We start from the raw sequence: 20,743 nt of genomic DNA, 5'->3' as shown, positions 1-20,743 counted from the left end.
TGAGAGCCACCTTGAGGCCTTGGCAACCTTCTGGACATGGAGCTTTCCCTTAGTAAAGAGGTCAAAGATATTCAGAAACTGGACTTTTTATATTATAGCCTCAGAACTTAAATATGTCACTCCTCCCATTGTTCCTGCTGCCTCCCTCACTTCAGATCTGGTCTCTGACTTGGCAGAAGAAGAGAACCACATCCTTTGCCCTCTACGCCCCTCGATTTCCGCTTACTTCATCTCTATGCTCCACCATCCAAGTGCAGTTTTCATATGCTAACATTCTCCAAGGCTGCTCTTCGTTTATTTATGGTATTTTGCCAACTGGTAGAATTTCTGGTGATTTGTGCTACATGGGGTCATCGTCCCTTTGCAAAGCTGCCGGATGAGAGTATGGAGCAAGTGCTGGGTGACATCAGGGCGATGAGGCTGAGGGGGGACACCGGGATTCCTCCACAACACAGCCTCGAAGGCTCGAGAATAAAGAACAGTCAAATAACTACAAACAATGACTTAAATGAATGGTCCTTTCTGCGGGCAGTGTTTTCAAAAGTAATTATACTCTGAAGTCCAAAGACTCAAATAACAAATTCTTCTGACAAAGGGTAATTTGCCCAATAAGTAAAAACCTCCTGACAGTCCTGCTAAGGAGAGGGGCAGGTAATCCTCTGCCAAAAAGCCTTCCCACTTCTAGGAATTTATTCTAGCAAAATGAAAACTTATGTTCCATAAAATCTCTACACAAATGTGTAGAGCAGGAAAGGTGGTATGGCGTGGTAGCAAAGAGATCAGCCTCCAGATCAAATGTCTATAGCCGCTTTATACGTAAGCACTGAAAACTGGAAACAACACAAATGCCCTGCAACAAGTGAATGGGTAAACAAAATGGTACATCCATTCAATGGAATACCACTCCTCATTAAAAAGGAATGAACCATGGATGCACCCTTAGATGGATCTCAGGGGCATTACGCAGAGTGAAAGAAGCAAGTCTCTAGAGGTTACATACTAAATGGTTCTATTTATATGGATGGCATTCTGGGAAAAAGCAAAGCTATAGGGAGAGAAAACAGATTCGTGGTTGCCAGGGATTGGGGTGAGGGGATGACTAACTACAAAGGGGAAGCCCTAGAGAATTCTTCAGGTTGCTGGAATTGTTCTGTATCCTGTGGTAGTTCCAAGAATCTAGGCATGTAGTGGTACATAATCTACAAAAATATCGAATCACAATATTGTACTCCTGAAGCTATTATAATAAGTCAATTATACTTCAATTTTTTTAAAGCCTAAACATATGTTAAAACTCAAAGGACTGAACACCAAAAAACAAAAGTGAATTTTACTGTATATAGATTTATTTTTTATTAACTTTTTTTTTTGGCTGTACCGCGTGTCTTGTGGGACCTTAGTTCCCTGACCAGGGATCAAACCCGCACCTGCTGGTCCTGTCTTAACCACTGGACCACCAGGCAAGTCCCTAGATTTCTTTTTTAAAAGTTCACAAATTCTTTGACACTCTTCCCAGGAAACAATGGTGTCTAATTCCCCTGCCCTTGAATGTGGGCCAGGCTTGGCGACTCCCTTCTAAGGAGTACAATACAAGGAGAGCGATGGTTTAAAAAAGCGATATGACATCCCCCGGCCCTGGCCCTCACTCTTTGGAGCCCTGAGCAGCCACATAAGAAGTCTAGCTATCCGGAAGCCACCATGCTAGGGAGTCCTGATGTGAGACCACAGAGACATAAAGACAGATGCCCAAGGAGCTCCCAGTTATTTGCAACTTCCCAGCCCGGACACCAGACTTGTGACTGAAGAGCTCCTGAGTCCATCATCTGGCTGCAAACTCAAGAGAGACTCTGAGCCAGAACTGCTCAGAGCTGCTCCCAAATTCCTGGCCCAAGGAAACTGTGAGTGATAATAAAAATGTTTTAAGCAACTATGCTTTAGAGTGACTTGTTCACAGCCATGGATAACTAATATAGGCACATTTTTTGAGCAACTGCCATGCGACAGACACTTTCTCATATATTACCTTGTCTATTTTTCATTCATTTCATCATTTACCAAGCACTTTCTATATGCTAAGGGCTATCTATGGAATGGGGAGAGAAGTGCCAGAATCAGACTGTGAGGGCTGAGAGATGGGGTCAAAGCCAGGGGGTGATTCTTGGTTTGGGCAGCTGGCTGGATGGTGAAGTTCCACACTGAGGCAGGACGGGTCTGTGGGAAGATAACACGATGCCTTCCATCTAGACACAGTGCCCCTTCAACATCTGCGGGACCCCCAAGAGGAGCTGTCCAGGGGGCAGCTGGGTAGTCGGCCTCAGGACCAGAGAGAGCGCTGGGCCCCTGATGCCAACCAGGGGGTCGTCAGAAAGCCCTGGAAGCCGCCCAGGAAAGGAGCTCCACTGCAAGGAGAAGGCCTGGTCCTGGAACAGAGCCAACATGCAAAGAGCAGGAGGGAGCAGAAAGTTAGAGGAACAGAGGGAAGGTGGATCTCTCACCATCAAACTTAGAACAGCGAGCATTCCTCGGAGGAGATGACCAGAAACGGCAAGTGTTGCTAAGAGATTAAATAAGACAAAGACTGGAAGGTGTCCATGCCGTGAATGACAAGTGCCTCAGCGAGAGCAGTATCGCTGCACTGGGAGGGAGGGTGCCGGATAGAGCAGGAGGGAAAGTGAGGCAGACGGTAGGGCTCAGACAAGGTCTAAGACTCAGGTTGCGCAGAGGGGTGAACGTGGAAGAAAGATAGATGCAGGGAGGAGGGGATTTCTGGATAAAGGAGGCATTAGCCTATCTGAAGGCTAAACGAGGGATCCCAGAGGGAAGCAGTGGTTGAAGGTCCGGCGGAAAGGGGCCTGGCCGGTCCAGGAGAGGGGACACAGCTCCCGTTAGGAAGGAGGGCGGGCACATGGGGGCAGATGGACAGGCGGGTGGGGACAGGAGCTGCATCTGAAGGTTCTGCTTTGTCTCTGCAGTGGTGGGCAAGGCAGGGAGAGGGAGGCCAGGGAAACAGGAGCACAGCCTGCCGGTGCCCACCGGGCAGCGGGACTGGAGGCCACGAAAGCCAAGTGGTGCCAACATGCAAGAGTAGGATCTTTTTTTTTTTTGCGGTACGCGGGCCTCTCACTGTTGTGGCCTCTCCCACTGCGGAGCACAGGCTCCGGACGCGCAGGCTCAGCGGCCATGGCTCACGGGCCCAGCCGCTCCGTGGCATGTGGGATCTTCCCGGACCGGGGCACGAACCCGTGTCCCCTGCATCGTCAGGCGGACTCTCAACCACTGTGCCACCAGGGAAGCCCAAGAGTAGGATCCTTTTTTTGGTTTTGTCCATGACAGCCCCATAAGGGAGATGCTGTGTTCAAAGATTTGAGGAGAGGGCGTGCGGAGCGCGCGGGCTGGGCCGGAGCTGGGGCCCACCCCATTTCACCCACCCTTGGTTTCACTCATTTTGGTTCCTGTGTTGACCCTAACAGAGTCTGACACTGAGCAGACACCCCATGAAAGAGAGGAAGGAGGGAGAAAGGGTCACATCTTAAACCCTCATGGGCTAACGCCTCAGCCCACCAGGAATCAGCAGCAAGTGGGACCCTGGGCTTCGGGACAGCCTGTGCCCTGGGCCCAGGCCAGGCCCCTCCCGGGCGGCTCGTTTCTGATGCTTTTCCTCCTCCCACGCATTGGTCGTAGATGGCTTTGCAGTTACTGCCGGTCCATCCCTCTCCTCTCTTCTTTGCCCTGGTTTTCCTTCCCTCGATTTTTCTCTGTAATCATTTTCTTCCCAAATTTGTTTTTTATCTCCTCTTCCCTTCCTTCTCCTTTGTTTCCACTACATGGAATGGAAGTAACTTCTGAAACAGTTTTGTGCTCACTGTTTGTACCAGCCCAGCCCCGTGGTCCACAGCTGTAGGTCACCACCTTCCGGCCAGCCGCTCTCACTCGCCCAGAGCCGTCCGTACCTGATCCCAAACCCATCCCATCTGCTTCTCACCTGCATGGAACACCCTTCCCTTTCAACCACTCACACCCCACCCACTCTCTCCAGGAGGCTTTCTGGGCTGTGCAGTCCACGTGGATTTCTTCCACTTCTGACATTTCTATAGCCCAGGCTGCTTACATCACACTTAGACGTGAGCCATATGCTGCCTTCAGAGGTTACTTCACTTTTTGTTATGTTTCTGACTTATTTCCCCAACCAATCATGACAATAAAAGGGTTAATTATCATGTCCTGGGATCAGTGGCATTGACAGAAATAAAGCTTCCCATTTAGCCAAGCCTGCTCCCTTGTAAAAAATAATCACCAGGTGGTTACATGTGATGTCTATGAACTCAGCTGAAATTTCCCCCTGATTGTGCTCGTCTATCAATACAAACTTCCCTGGGTGCCAACATATGTTCCTCACACTTATCTCTGACAGACTGAGGCAGGGAGTCCTTGTGGGAGACTGTTGGGCCTGAGGTCAGAAGATGTGTACCTGAGTTCTAGCCCCGCCACCTTTGTGCGTCAGTCCTGAAAGCAACCTAATTTTCGTTTTCTGAACTTGGAGACAGGGCCTAAATGCCCCATCTCCCTCTCCTGCAGGGTTGTGTGAGGATCAGCCAGGCGAACCTATGTCCCAGCGCCTTGTGAACTGCACAGACACGCCGGGGCTCTGTTCCTGGCGTATTCGGTGATGAATCACCGTCCACAAAAATGCACCCAGTTCTGGGAACAAAAAACCGCTCATATCCTTGACTATTGTTCTGGACAGGATGCCCAACAGCTCTCTTTTCCCTGCCCCCAGACAGACACATGGAACTGTTGAACTTGAATGCAGGACCCCAGGAAGACTGGACAGCCTCTTCCACCTCCGGGCACTGCTCATTCAGACACTAGCCACTCGGGACCTACCAAGTCCTACAGAAGCCAGAGGGCTGGTGATTTATGGAAGCTGTGATCAGGAGCCAGCCCGAGCACTCCTGTGGCCTGCAGCTAGGATCTGATACAGCAAAGGGGTAACAGATCCCCCTTAGGTGAGTGCCATCACCTGAAGTAAAATCTCCCCAGAGGCTCCAAGGTTGGCAAAGGGCCGAATCTCCCCAGTGGAGAGAAGGGCGGTTGGACTCTGCGGGTAGCACTCCAGTCTCCCAGGTCCGCCCCCTGCTCAGAATTTCCCACTGCTCACAGCTGCTGTGGCCACCTGTGCCCCCCGCACAAGCTCAGAACTCTCTTCACCACATAACTGCCACGCTCAGCCTGGGCAGGAACGGTAAAGGAGGCCTGCAGAAGGCTCAGGCACAGCCAGGGAAGTGGGAGGAGGCAGCGCGTCCCCATCTTGCACTGCAGCCCTCAAGCCTGGCCCCATGGAGCAGACCTCATGGCCCCCACCCAGGAGGGCCCCAGGCTCGTGCCCGCCCCTCCAAACGCAACAGGAAATGACCCTGACGGATGGCGGGCCTTCTTCTGCCAACCTGAGGATTCCTGTCCGAGGACCTAGCCTGGGCCTAGTGCGGAAGAGGCCAGAATACAAGGATTTGAGACTCTGAAGAGCTGGTTATGCCCCACTCACCCGCCGTTTGTGAGGGAAATTATAACATACAAATCATGTTTATGGATTAGGAATCTGACAAAGGTTTGAGGATATCTATTCTTTTTTTTTTTTAACATCTTTATTGGAGTATAATTGCTTTACCATGCTGTGTTAGTTTCTGCTGTATAACAAAGTGGATCAGCTATACATATATATATATCCCCATATCTCCTCCCTCTTGCGTCTCCCTCCCTCCCACCCTCCCTCTCCCACAAAGCACCGAGCTGATCTCCCTGTGCTATGTGACTGCTTCCCACTAGCTATCGATTTTACCTTTGGTAGTGTTGCGATCATCATGTATATAAATATATACTGCACTTTTTTCACTTAACCTTCTTTCAGATAGTCAAAAACTATTTATTAGGGCTTACTGTGTATCAGGCACTGTTCTAGGAACTCTGAACTGAACCGTGAGTTGAAATGCACTTCCTGCTACTGAGGGTTTACAGCTGGTGGGAAGATGGTGACATGGGATGAAATAAGAACCAGAGTGTCACAAGTGGGAGGGGGCTAGGAGCACAGCCTGCACAGACCAAGGGGGAGGGCTGGCAAAGCCGAGCAGAGGTGAGCCTCAGACATGGTCTCACCCCAGGCTGGAGGATGGAGGGGCAGTCCAGGGAGAGGTAAGACATTAAACTACCATCCAGGGCAGCCTCTTAGTGAAACTGCAAGCATTTTAGCACAGCCAGGGCTCGGGAGGGGCGGGGTGGGGGGAAGGACAGTCGGGGCAATGTGGGAGTGGCAGACAAGAGGCCAGGTCCCAGAGAGCCCTGGGTGTCCTTATGATGAGTTGTGATTTTACCCTGTCAATAATGGGGAAGCACCAGAGTAAAGGAGGAGGAGGTAGGGAAAGTAGGTTGGGGGATGGATCACTTTTATCTGGAGCCGGGAGTCCAAATGAGAGCCTGGATGACTCGGCAATGGAAGGGTGGGGACTGGATGGGTGCACAGGAACCAAGGCTGACAAGACGTTCTCATGGTGTTTCCAATGAATGAGATGCAGAAGGGGCGTGGTGAGCAGGTCTGGGAGAAAGAAGTTACTGGTCCCGTCTTTAACATTTCTTACCTACATGTCCGCATGTACAATTTCATGACTCATGCAGGGTGTTATGAATTGAATGTGTCTCCCCAAAATTCATATGTTGAGGCCCTACCCCTCAATATGATGGTATTAGGAGGTGGGGCCTTTGAGCGGTAACTAGGTTTAAATGATGTCATGAGGGTAGGACCTCCATGACAGGATTAGTGCCCTTATAAGAAATATAAGAGACACCAGAGCTTCCTCTCTGCCATGTGAGGTCACAGCAAGGAGGTGGCCATCTGCAAGCCAGAAAGAAGGGCTTCACCAAGAACCAAATCTGCCAGCACCTCACCCTTGGACATCCCAGCCTCCAGAACTGTGAGAAATAAACGTCTGTCGTTGAAGCCCCCCCAGTCTATGGTATTTTGTTACGGCAGCCTGAGCTGACTAAGGTATGAGTTATTTTAATAGCTACCCAATATTCTAACCATAATAAAACATAATGACTTAATATCTCCCTTGTTGTTGGACATTTTTTAGCTTTTCATTATAAAACAATCCTCAAATATCTTTATACATATAGTACTTTCATCATTTTTATATATCTCTTCAAATAATTCCTGTAAGTAGGGTCACTGGGTCAAAAACAATCATTTTTATGACTTGTGGATATTGCCAAGTCTCTAGAAAGAGGCAGAGTCATCGACTACACTACCCACAGGATATGAGTGCCTCTGTTTTCTCAAAGCATTAACAACTAATGAGATGTATCTTTGTCTTACTAATATAATACTGTTATACTGAACATTGAATATGTGCATTCATGAAATGTAATCGATCTAACTTTAAAGTACAGTCATGATTTTGTCCCTCAAAATAGGGAGAGGCAATGGGATACATACACATAATTTATTCAAGGTTTTAACAATCTTCTCTGAGTACCACCGGGTTATCTTCCCAGAATTCAGATGTCACTCTCTGCTATGACACCAGCTGCACCTGCAAGAAGGAGGTAGGACTGGAGCTGGGCTTCCCATCCTGGCCCAGGTCTTCAACAGTCCTATATGGACTTAGGGACCATCTTCCCAACCATCGCCAATGCTTAAAATGGGGGAAACTGCTCCCATCTAAGATGAATTCTTTACCCTTCTACTCAGCAACTAAACATCTAATAATTCATCTTAAGGAAGCAATCAAAGCATAAAGATTATTTTTTCTGCAAGTATATATATAAAAGAGCATTATGTGCATTTTTTTTACTGGCAACTGACTAAACATCCAATGTTTCATTCATTCATATATTCATTTAATGAAGATTTATTAAGGACCAACCACAGATAGGAAGGGTGGGAGGGAGGGAGACACAAGAGGGAAGAGATATGGTGATATATGTATATGTATAGCTGATTCACTTAGTTATAAAGCAGAAACTAACACACCATTGTAAAGTAATTATACTCCAATAAAGATGTTAAAAAAAAAAAAAAAAGGACCAAGCACAGGAGGAATAAACATTGAAGAAGACAGAGCCCTTTCCCTCACAGAGCATGGGAGCAATGCTTACATCTGGGCCATAGTACATGCACAGGCTGGATCACCATGTTGTCATTAAAGATGATACACTCCAAGAATATTTAATGACTTGGGAAAGTATTCAGATATTTATATTTTTATCAAACATTTAAAACATTATAAATGTTTGAAAACATTATATATTTTAATTCTGGTAAGACGCAAAAGTGTTAAGAGTGGTTCCCTCTGGGTAATAAGGAAATGATTTCTATTTCTTCAGTGTGCTTTTCTGTAGTCTCAAAATTTATACACATGCTCATTCTGCGATGGGAACAGATGCTTTGTCTGTTTTATAAGGGTAGACTCCTTGCTTCCTGGCCTTTCTCTCATTGAACCTAGCTTTGTTAGCCGTGATCTCTCCCCAGCAACGTCTCCCTGATTCGAGACGAACAGTTTAAGTTCACAGTAAAATGGAACTGCAAGTGTGAAGATGCCTTAGGGTACCAGACCATATACATATCAAGATACATACACTGATTTGAGTAATAAAAACAATCCAGATGACTCAGCTTTAACGTGAAAAGAAAGCGGCTTTTTACTTCTGCCACCACAGGGAAAAGTATACAAACTTCCTGCAACTCCCTCCAGGCACTACCTGCAGGTCCCAGGTCCCAGGTCACTCTACTTACCAAACCCTGAGGTCATGGTTCTTCTGCCTTATCCATCCTATCTCCATCCTCTCTTGGGCTCAGTCAGCCAGTTGATGGTCCAGACCCACTTCCATCCCCATCTGTGGGGATATGAGGATTCACCTTTCCAGGTGAAAATCAGGGACAAGTAAAGAATAAAGTCCAGCAAATAAAGTTCAAAAATGGATAAACGCCAAACTTGAAAGGAGGGGACCAACTTCTCTCTATCATACATGAAGAAGCAGCTAGAATGTGTTTGACCAGAGGCTTTACAGAAGGGACTTCTGCATGGAGACAGCTGGGGTAAGGAGACCGCTCTTTTTTCCCTCCAACTCTAAAGTGTATGATAATTCACTCATTCAACACCTATTTACTGTATACGCATGATGTACCAAGCACTGTTCCAGGCTCTAGGGCTACACCAGTAAACCAAGCAACCAACCCTCATGGAGCAGCAGGCCAGACACTCAAGGGCTTCGGAGTAACCCTGAATGGCAGGGGGCCTGAGTGAGGTTTTAGAGCAGAGGAGTGACATGCTCTCTCTTTCCTCTTTAGCCAATCACACAGGCCTGATTCCTGGGCTGTTCCCTCACATTAAAACCCGCTGAATGGGGGCTTCCCTGGTGGCGCAGCGGTTGAGAGTCCGCCTGCCGATGCAGGTTCGTGCTCCGGTCCGGGACGATCCCACATGCCGTGGAGCGGCTGGGCCCGTGAGCCATGGCCACTGAGCCTGCGCGTCCAGAGCCTGCGCTCCGCAAAGGGAGAGGCCACAGCAGTGAGTGGCCCGTGTACCGCAAAAAAAAAACAAACAAAAAACACTGAATGGACCCTATCTCTAACCTTTTACTTTTTTCCTATTAATGGCCATGTTCCAAGGCAAGGAGGGAACCTTCACCCTGCCCCATCAAGACTTGCTGTAAACTACAGTGAGACAGTGAGAGGGGTGTTAGACCAAGAACACACTGCTAGATAGGGGAGCAGGGAGGCCAGAAACACCCCCTCGAGGCTGTGGATGCAACGGAAGTCGGGGAGGCAGTGGAGACTGTGCTCCGAGTGACTCAATACCCAGTCTTCAGTCGGCTGCTTCCCCGGGGGTCCAGCACCTGCACCCCCCAGCTGCCTGCAGCCTCCATGATGAAATCAGAGGACCAGACGGAAGTGCCCTCACAATGGTCATAAGGGTTAAAAGCTAGGTTCCCAGGCTGCAGCACAATTAATAGTAAATTTTGTTTTCATTTAATAAAACTACAGATATGGGGGCGGGGGGGAAGCACTGCTTAAAGCAGCTGTCTCCACCCCAGTACCACCGCTCACTCATGCTTTTCATGAATTGTGAGGGATGTTACCATCAACTCGGATTAATCAATTATAACCAGGGGAGGGTTGGAGAAGGTGACCTCAAATCACAGATAAAACAAGTGTCATTGGTATAAACTTCTTTAGTCAAAATTGTGGCCAGTTTTAGGCAACCGGGTGAATGGCTGCAGTGCTGTGTGTGACCCTAGTTGAGCCAGAAGGACCTCCTTCTCATGTCCTCTCTGAGGACCCACTGCTCTGTCTCCAGCCTGCTCTAAACACGTCAGCATCTGGCCACTCAGGAGTGTTTGCCCATCAGCATTTGCTATGAACCCCAAGCCACTCTTGGGATCTGATAAACCAGTCAGAAGATGCAGCAGTTAGTTACCTTCTATTCTGAGAACTTCACAATTATCTTTGGCTTGACCCGTGCACTCTGGTTAAGACCCTGGCATTTCATTCCCTGCTGTAATACCAGTGTATGAAGAGTCCAAGTAGCCTAATCAATAACAAAAAAGTCTTCTTCTGGGTTTTCCTCTTTCCAAGAATGCTAAAAATATTTGATGAGGTGACCCACAAACTAATTTTTCTGTGTCATTCTTGCCAAACCTAGGAGTATTAGTCTGTATTGAATTGCAAGTTCTTTAACATTTTCCCTTTTCTCAACATCTTCAACAATTTTGAGATTTCTTTTTTTTCTAACATTAAGTTCTAAACATTTTCCCTTGGAGTCCAACTTTTTAATTTCTAGGCTCCAAATCTAAGTGGGGAAGAGAAGGTATGTTTCCAAGTTGTATATAGATACAGTGCAGAGTCTGTTTGTCACTACATGGGTCTAAAAATAGACAAACTTCTGGGTGTATAGATAATTTTGCTGATGTGTGGTAACTTTATTTTTTGAATGAGCTAAAATCAAAAGTTGCCCGTGATGCTGAGTGCCAAGTTATACAATCAACTTACATCTTCAAATGCATTACAACATCACTGCATTCACTGCATTCTGAGATACTCTCTCGAGGCATACTGAAGATGGAGGCCATGCTGACTCACTAGGAATGGGGCACGACCCCCGGGGTGGCCAAGCAAGCATGTCACAGCCTCCAAGAGCCACTGGGAAACTGAGCACTTTTATATTGATATCGTTAATTATAGCCTTAGCAACTTCTCAGTTTAGTGATAAAAATTTAGATGCATGTGCTCCATGTATAATATCTCTACCCTAACACTTTTTACTAAGCTAACAGTTTATGTGACTGATGACTGCTGAGTTCATCACTGGAATTGACTGAGCCGAGAAAGATACTCTGAACATTAAAAGACTGATGTCCTACGTTTGTTTTTCAAAAATCCTAAGGAGAACACGACTATCAGGGTGGGAAGGGAGGTATCAGTGGAGGCACTACAAAAAATTTACTGATTGGCCATCTCAGCCACAGCAAACACACTAAGGACACACGGTGACACTTAATGAAAGGACGCTGATCCCAAAGGGAACATCAGAACTCATAACCTAATTTTTTTAGCTATTTTCTTAAAAAAAAAAAGTTCAACATATGCAAAACTACAGCGAATAGTATAATGACTCCCCCAAAGACGTATAATCCAGCTTTAACTCAAATTCTGTCTTGCTTCCTCTATACACTCACCCACCTATTTACTTGCCCCTCATCCAAGATTATTTTGAAGCAAATTCTAGACATTATATAACTTCATCTGTAACTATTTCAGTATGTATCTCTGAAAGATACAGACTTTTCCTTAAACATAACACAGCAGTATTATCACACTTTAATAATTTTAATGTTAAAGATCTTTATTAATTTTGTTTTAATTTTTTATTTTTTTATTAATTTAACTTCAACAATTTTTAATATCAAAAAGTCGCTATTCAGGTTTCCCCAATGGTCTCAAATATTTATTTACAATTTTTTTTTTTGGCCGCACAGCTTATGGGGATCCCCGACCAGGGATTGAACCCACCCCCTTGGCAGTGAAAGCACGGAGTCCTAACCACTTGACCACCAGGGAATTCCCTACAATGTGTTTGTTTGAATCAATGTCCAGTTAGAGCCACACATTGCAATTGGTTGATATATCTCTTAAATCTCTTTTAATCTAAGGTTTCCTTCCATCTCCATCTTTTTCTCCTTTATAATGTATTTGTTGGTAAAACTATAATTTCCCACAATCTGTATTTTCCTGATTACATCCCTGTGGTGAGGCTTAACATTCACTATAACTTAATTTCCCCCATTCTTTCTTACTTAGTTCAGAACAAGGCACAGAAACACATCCCAATAAAATAGCTAAAACAACAAAACAAAACAAAAAGCAGTCTGATTGTCTCTGGAAAGGACCAGATGCTGACAAACCCAAGACTGAAAATGCCCCACAGACGCGGAACCAGCTACATGGATCAGAAAGCCAGGTTTAAATCGGGGACATTCCTGCGCTGGCCACAGTAAACAGGGCCATCACCTGCAGGTGACACGGTGTGGAGGTTGCAGGAGTGGTGACTGTTTTCTGTCTGAGGACAGAAAGGTTTCCAAGGTTCAAAAGTTTCATCTTCAGAGAGAAATAAACCATGGAGGGGAAAGGAGGCTGGGGGAGGGGTGCTCCTGAGTTGGCCTTAGCATGTTAATCAGTTTTAAATCTGCCTCCACTAAAAACTAACATTTCAGAGTCCAGAGGAGGGCAAAGGCAGTCCTGTTGTTTTCCAGAGGGAAGCAGGTTGGACTCTGAGGACAAGAGGCACAGACTCCCAGAGCTTCTACACTGGAAGGACAACCAGAGCACAACCATTTAAGTCACAAGCTGTGACAGGCAGCAGCGTGAAAAGGCAATGCAGTCAGCCCCCTCTCCCCACCCCTCCCCCTGCACAGAAAGCATGTGCTCTGCTGGTTTTCTAATAACGGGACACAGTTGGCTACAAACCCTGGAGGAAAAAAAGACTTGACCTTAAATCCCAGCTCCTCCACTTAAAAGCAGCGTGACCTTAGATAACCTGCCTAACCTCCCTGTGCCTCAGTTTCCCCATCTGTTAACTGGAGATACCATTGTCTGTCTGCTAGAACTCTTGTGAGGGTCAGTGAAGTTATTCGCCGAGGCCCACAGTACAGTGCCCAGCACAAGCTCATTATATGTTAGCCCTTTGCCCCCAAAGATTTCTACCAGGCCACCCCAACCCAAACCCTTGCAGGGAGCCAGGACAGCACCTGCTGGATGTCTAGCTGCGTTACCAATGCGGTCTGTGGCCATGCATGAAGCAAAGCCAACTGACCCATAAAGGGTTCAATCCCATGATCCTGATCTCAATAGCACGGCTCCAACCAACTGAGCTAATTACGGTACAGTTGGATTCAACTCAGCTTGCACGGAGACACTCTTAGCTGTTCATACAACATTCTTAAACAGTTTTGTCCTAAGATGCTATGTGACACAACACACTTGCCAACTTTACTAATGACCTCATCTTTAAAAAATCTTAATGTAATGTAGCAAACAGATGTGTCCCTTAAGAGGATTAAGGTGGAAATTCATTAGAGCAATAATACCAGTGGATTTGTGTTCTAAAACTAACGCCCATCAATCAACTTAGTGCACACTCCATCTCAGCACTGCTCAGCTTCCAGGAGAACTCTGGAGAACTGGACAGCCCAGGTCTTTACCCTCGAGGAAGTTATCTGTGAACAGGGGAGACAGAGAGAACCCTCCTAGCCCTGTACTGAGTCTGACCTAAATGACCTCTAATCCATGCTGCTCAGACTGCAGTGTGTACAGGAATCACCAAGGCATCTCGGGGAAATGCACATTCTGCTCCAGCAGGTCTGGGGAGGCCTGAGAGTGCATTTCTAAGAGCCCAGGTGATGCCCAGCCCACACTGAGAGGACCAAGGTTCTAATCCTCCCAGCAACTGGCTATCTGACAGGTGGGATAGCTGAGGCAGCAAGGGAACCACAAAGACAAAGGTAGTGAGAAAGGAATGAACAGGGCACAGTCAAGGCTAATCCAATGAGAGCATGGAACTCTGAAACGTGGGCAGGCTGCCTGGAAGGAAAAAACTCAAGACACAAAAGTAGTAGAGTCATTAAGGACTCAGACCTGGTGCCAAATGCCAGCTCTGGAATGTCCCACTCGCATGGCCCACCGACTTTTTTGTGCTTTGGGCTCTTCTGCTGTGAGATGCAACAGTACCAGCGCCCGACCCACGGGGTGGCCGCGGGCTCGGCAAGATGATGCGTGTCTGGGACGGTGCTTGGCTCGGGCACGTGGCTGGGACCTGGGAACTGTTATTATTCTACTCTCTGGTCCGCAGCAGCCACGGAAACATTCCCTGAATTAAATTACTAGGTCATAATTGCTGTTTTGACACGCAAGCTAGTTACCAGTTTTTTGGTACCACCACAATTCCAGTTTTGCCTATCAAAAAGAAGCAAGAATCCTTAGAGCCTTCACTTTGGTGTCAAACAATCCAAAGACATCTAAGCTTTGAAAGGTCTAGGATTCTATTAATTCTACTGCACAGTTTTTTCTAAATTATAAGTCCTGTAATTACAATTATTTTTCTTCTTAAGACACTGAACCAGAAATAAACACCTGTTTATGCAGCATTTGAAAACAAAAGGCCTCACATAGCCCAGATAAAACATACAACCACCAAAATAAACATCTCCCTCAGTGAGAATACGGTACCCGTTCTGACCTTTTTGTTACCAGACTAATCATTTATTTAATTATTCTCTTAGAACTACTATAAAAAGCTGGGGTGGTTTTTTATTTTTCAGTCTAGCAGCTTGGGGAAAAAATGATAAAGCATTATAAGCACATGTTGTTTTCGTCCAAGACAATGGTTTAAATGAACAACTAACTTCAAATGGAGTCAGCAAACATGAGATAAGTGTATACATATTTCATTAGCTTAGGAAAAGGTGCATAGACTCAAGTTTGGGCTGGAAAGGACCTAAGAGGTTAACCAGTTCAAAGGTTCCCAGCACAGGAGAATCTCTAGGGGAACTTTACAAATTAAGACCCTCTGCAGGGGACTTTTAGGGGGCTTGTTACACAGGTGTGTTCACTTAGTGAAAATTCATCCAGCCGCTCACTTAGGCCCTGCACGCTTTGCTGGGTGTGCCATCTCCTTCAAGCAAAAGTCTACACCCCCAGGCAGGATGGCTGAGGACACTGGGAGTGTCTGCATGTTTCACAATCACGCTTCTCCCCTCTCACCACCCAGAACGCCCCCTGCCCCAGGAACGCCTCCTCTTGCCAGGCTGGGCTCCATGGGACATGGAAACCTTATCCATGGCAGGGGCTTGCCCATTCCCTCACTGTTAGCTAATTCACAGCAGGGTTCGTAACTATTTGTTCCCACCTCTGACTGTGAACCCTACCAGGCTGGAATTCTGTCTCAAGGCTCTTACTCATGCTTGTAACACCTGCCCCAGGCCAAAAAGTACCTGGCCTAGGAAGCTGATTCAGGAAACTCCCCAAGTTAATGGAATGGAAGCCCGAGAAGATGCGGCTTCTGCCCACAGCCAAACAGCTGGTCCAGGGAGCAGAACGGCAGTGGAGTCTCAAGCCGCACAGACAAGGTTTGAATCTCAGCTCCCCACTCCTAACAGAGAAACTAGGTTATTTAATTGCTCTCTGCCTCAGTTTCCTCATCTGTAAAATAGGTATAGTAAAAGTCTGCACTTCACAGACGTGTGTAATATTAAATGAGATCCTGCACTGACATCCCTAATAGAGTACAAACCTACATACCAAGTGCTCAAAACTCATTGGCTCTTTCTATCACAGATGCGTCATCCAACCCAGCAGATTCCCTGCTGGAAATTAACTAGCATTTTACAATATAAATGTGCACCTAGGCACGTAAATGCCCTGAATTCTCCTTTACAGAACGCTGCTAATAGAACTAGCCAATCAGTCGGCTCTAGACGTGAAAAACAATGCCAAACATCTGCAGGCAAAAGACTCAGACTGAGGCTGGCTGGGCCTCCCGCAGGACAAGGAGTGAAGGGTCTCTGTGGGACGTATTTGGGTTCCATTTATTCTACAAGGGCCATCTCAGAAAGTCCTGTGAGCCAGGGCAACTGCTGTGCTGTGGCTTCTAGGGGGTTGGGGGCAGTGGAGGGGGTGGTGTAATGCTGGAGCATCAGGATCTCCTACGAGACCAGGAACACTGGATCAAGGCTATGGGGCTATTCCATGGAAACATAAAAATGTACTTCAGGTTCCAGCTTGAAAGGTCAGCCGGTGTACACAGGGCTTGAAATCCAAGGAAAGTACTTCAAGGTCACAGGGCCACAATTATGAGTCTTCTGTGGTTTCAACAAAAGATCTCTGTAATCAGAGACCATAGTGAATGAAATAACCATGACGCTGAAGAAGCCCTTCGAAAACGCTTAACTGAACCCACTGGCTGAGAAGAACCAAATAACTGACAAAAGTGACTCTGATAAGCTGAGTCCACAATAAAAACATCATTCTCCCAATCCAACCTTTTACGGCCAGAGAGGTTCCCAGGAGCAGTGACTGTATCCATCCTGCACCAGCACAGAGAAAAGGAGACAGAACTGCCCCATTCCTCATTCCTGAAGACAGGTTACTCATTAAGAAGTGGCGTTTGGGAGGCGAGAGGGAAGCAGTGATATAACAGACGCCACTGCCAATGTTCACCAGTACCCACACCAACCTCCCTCTCTATTTCCAAGGCAGGTGAACAGCATACAGAAGTCTAAAAAATTTTTTTAAATCGATTTTGTTCTTTTTGGCATCAAGGGTTATCTCTTCCAAATATTTATCAGTGTTGATCCTCAAGGAATAAATCATCTACAAGCTCTGATATGAACCCTAAGCCAAAAAAAAAATGTACCGGGGAAGTAATTATTCAAGGTGCAGTCACTAAGTGGGAGAAAGGGCTGTCCTGGGTAACTAAATGCTTGGCTTTCAACGCCCAGCTCTTCGCAGCACACACTTTGCAAGATGCCTGCCCTGAAAAGGGTTAAAAAAAAAAAACTATCGGTTGGACTGAGAAGCCATTCTTCCCAGGGGACACTCATTTGGGGCTCTGTGCGCGCGCCGCCCCTCCGCGCCCCCGCCCCTCCTCCCACAGCCACTGCTCCTCCAAGGTCCCCCAGGCCACCTGCTTCTTCTAAGGAAAAGGGGCTGCTCCGAGCACTATCGTAGCGCGCGGGCGGCGCCCTCCGCGGTGCCCCGCAGGGGAGGAAGGAGAGGTGTCCCCGGGAAGCGTGCTTTGTCGCGAGGGTCGCACGGCCGCCCGCAGCGGCCCCAGAGGCCTGAGAGGTTTCGTCCCGCGCGTCGCTCGGGTCTCCTCTGCGAAGGACCAGAGCCCCCCGGGGCCCGGGTTCTTTCCGCGCGCCGCTCGGCGCCCGCCCGGGTGCGGGGACCGACTGCCGGCGTCCGAGCCCCACCCCGCCCACCCGGCCGAGGGAACGGCGCGGCGTGGGGAACCTTCTCCATCCCGCCTCCGACCGGCGCCGCACCTGTTCTGCCCAGTCCGCCGCCCCCCCCCCGCCCCCGCTCCGGGCCGGAACGCGGTGCTGTCCTCCTCGCTGGCCTAGGAGAACCTGAGCCAGCCGGCGGGCGCCCGGACCCCTCTGCCTAACGGAGAGGGGGGAGGTCTGCCCTTGGGCGCTTGTCTCTCGGCTGCGCCCAGCCCAGCTTGCCCGTGGCGCCCCTACCCCGGCGCGCCCCGCAGCAGGGGCTGCGTCCCGGGGGCCCAGCCCTCCCGCGCCGGGCCGTACCTTGTGTGGCGCCCGCAGCAGCCGGTGGACCCCGGCCAGCTGGGTACCGAGCGCGAGGTCCTCGCGGAACGTGAACAGCGGCGGCCGGCTGGGCTCGGGGAAGTTGGTGCTGTTGAAAGGGTCCGTATCGTCCAAGAACTGCACACGGCAAGCCAGCGTGGCCATGATGCATCCCTGCCCCGGGGGGGCGCGGGCCCCGGGATCTGCGGGCCGCGGACCGGGACGCCGCGGTCACCGCAAGCAGTGGAGGCCGCGGCCGCAGCTCGCTGGCTCGCGGGCTCACAGGCTCCGGCCGCGGGGGGCGGGGCGGGGGCGGGGCCGGCGGGCCCCCTCCTTCCTCTCGCTCTCTGGCTCCTCCCCTCCGGCGTCCCCCTTGTGCCCGCCCGGCTGCCGCCGAGACCCACGCGACCCGCCGCGTGGAACAGGAAAGGGAGGATGGCTCGTGCAGTATCCGCTGCCCTGCGCCAAGTCCGCTGGCGGCGGCGGCGGGGCGGAGAACCCCCCGACCCCCGGCGGGCAGACCCCAGCAGCGCGGACACCGCCTGGGCCGCCGGCTGCACGTGTGCCCCGAGACCGAGGGAGCCCCGGCCGAGCTGCACCCCTCGGGGCTCGGGGAACCGGGGTATGGGGGCGGGGCGGGGGCATAGCCGTCCCCTGGCTTCTTATCCTTCTGGGAGAGGACTTAACTCTTTCCAGATGAAGGCGGCGGCGGCCGGGCTCCCGCTGCCTGGACTCGGAAAACCCCAGCTGGGCTCCAGGAGGCGAGGAAGCCGGCCCCCGGCAAGCAAGCGGGGTGGTGGCAGGCACCTGGAGCCCTGGCGAGGGTTCCGGGGGAGGTTTCCCTTGGGGAGAAGGAAACTACAAAGGAGGAGGGTGAACCGGCGAACCCTGGTAGCTGTTCTTAAGAGACAAGCCCGGGGGCGCCAGGCGGGAGGCCTGGGGAGCTGCGAGGCTCCGCTTCGACACCCCAGCGCCAGGCCTGACGCCCTGGTTGACCCTCGGCATGACTGCGGCCTCTTAGCCAGTTAGGTCTCCGAAAGCCCTAAACGGAGCTAGTGGGGCCGCGGGGGGCGCTTCCGGCGAGGTCACCGAATTGCACGGAGCCAGCAGAGAGCTAGGGACCCGCTGGCAACCGAGGGACTTGCAGGGAAGGTTTGCAGCCTGCCCGCCTTGGCCTGCCTGAGCCTCGAGACTCCTGGCTGCTCAAGGGTGACCCCCTTCGTTTCCAATAAGAACTCCCGGTTTTCTCCATTACCAGGCTGTGGCCAAGGCCGCGGTTCTCCCTGTATCTTAAGTAGGTCTTATGGAATATACCCAATCGCTCTCACATCCGCGTCTTCACAAGACGGCTCTAGAACATGTCTCTCTCCTTTTCTTCTGGCTTCAAGGCAAGAAACACTCATCCCATACTTAGCCTCTTCACCCGCACCTTTAACCTTCTCTCTCTATGGAACCTCCCCGTCACTCGTGAGGCTTACGCCTGTTCTTAAAATAACAATGATCCATGACACCTGCTCATTCCAGCAGAACTTCTAGTTCTCCTTGCATTTGCTAATCAACTCTCTGCATGAGTCCTTTAGACGGGCCAGTACACCAACTTCACCATCAGCTCTTCGCCAGAACACTGAACCTGAAAATCCCATTCCTTTGACCCCCACTTCCTACCCTCCCATTTTCACCACCACGTTCGCCCCTCCTCAGTGAGGGAGCCGTCCAGTCTTTCTGGCAGCCCCATTTCTCATCTCTGTCCCAACATGAATGCCACCCCATCAGCTCAGAGGCCTCCTTACTGTACCACTTTCCCGGCCTCACCTGTCGGTCCCTAGGTTGCTCCCTCCCCATCCGCCAAGTGCCTGCTGGCAATAGTCATTCTCAATGACCTATACACCCCAGGTTCCTCAGCACTGCTCAGTGTGGCCTCCCACTCCTCTCAGGCTGCCACACAGTTCTGCCACTTTCCTCTACCTACAGATTATTCAGTAAAGAAAATCATGTCTCCAGTGTGAAGTCCTCCCCTTCCAGCACTCCCTCCTCTCCATCTTCCATCTCCAGCCTACACCTCCTCCATCTCAGAAGATGACCAAAGCCCTGATTTTCCTCTTGCTCAAGGCTCTACCTCCATCTGGACACTGAGTCCCTCTCTTCCCAGTTGCTCTGTCACTGATCTAGCCTCCTTCTTCCTTCCTTCCTGGGCTCCTTCCCCTGAGAATCAGGACTGGCTTCCTGGCATGAAACTTGGGCAGCCACATAGATCCCCGCACTTAGAAGAGCCCCACACTGGTTTCACACTCTGCTGTTGCTGTCTTAAAATTCTTAATGATTTAGGGCTGCCCTGGTGGCGCAGTGGTTGAGAGTCCGCCTGCCGATGCAGGGGACGCGAGTTCGTGCCCCGGTCCGGGAGGATCCCACATGCCGCGGAGCGGCTGGGCCCGTGAGCCATGGGCGCTGAGCCTGCACGTCTGGAGCCTGTGCTCCGCAACGGGAGAGGCCACAACGGTGAGAGGCCCGCGTACCGCAAGAAAAAAAAAAAATTCTTAATGATTTAACAAGAGGACCCGAATTTTCATTGTGCACTGGGATCCACAAGTCATGTAGCTGGTCCTGATGAGAATAAATACTCAAGTGTTTTCCATCTTAAAAGCTACATCTTTATGAAGCTTGCCTCTCAGTAGCTTATCTCTTCTTCACTTCCTGACCAGCTTCTGAACGAAAGAGCTACATTCATTTCTCAGCATCCTCACCACCTCTTTGCTGGTGAGGATGACCATCTCACCACCTGGCGGGCAGCCCTCCCTGCTGTTCTGAGATCATCAATGCCATCCTAATTGCCTTCTCTGGGGAACACCTCAGCTCTGCTACCCACCTTCTCGGCAGCATCTGTCACTATGGACCA

General features: G+C 49.5%; 1 protein-coding gene across 1 annotated transcript in view; it reads right to left on the bottom strand.

The window, feature by feature from the left end:
* The window catches only part of FHOD3 (formin homology 2 domain containing 3), a 497,208-nt gene extending 478,999 nt beyond the window's left edge, over positions 1–18,209 (bottom strand). The window contains exon 1 of the mRNA XM_022587005.3: positions 17,851–18,209. Within this exon, the coding sequence (XP_022442713.2) occupies positions 17,851–18,015 (165 nt within the window). The 5' untranslated portion in view covers positions 18,016–18,209. The remainder of the gene's footprint in view (positions 1–17,850) is intronic.
* Between the last annotated feature and the right edge of the window lie 2,534 nt (positions 18,210–20,743).

The sequence above is a fragment of the Delphinapterus leucas genome, chromosome 14, assembly GCF_059928025.1.
Source record: "Delphinapterus leucas isolate spDelLeu-1000000601 "Yukka" chromosome 14, BTC_Dleu_Yukka2, whole genome shotgun sequence".
NCBI classification, from domain to species: Eukaryota; Metazoa; Chordata; class Mammalia; order Artiodactyla; family Monodontidae; genus Delphinapterus; species Delphinapterus leucas.
This window is presented reverse-complemented; position numbering and strand designations above follow the sequence as displayed.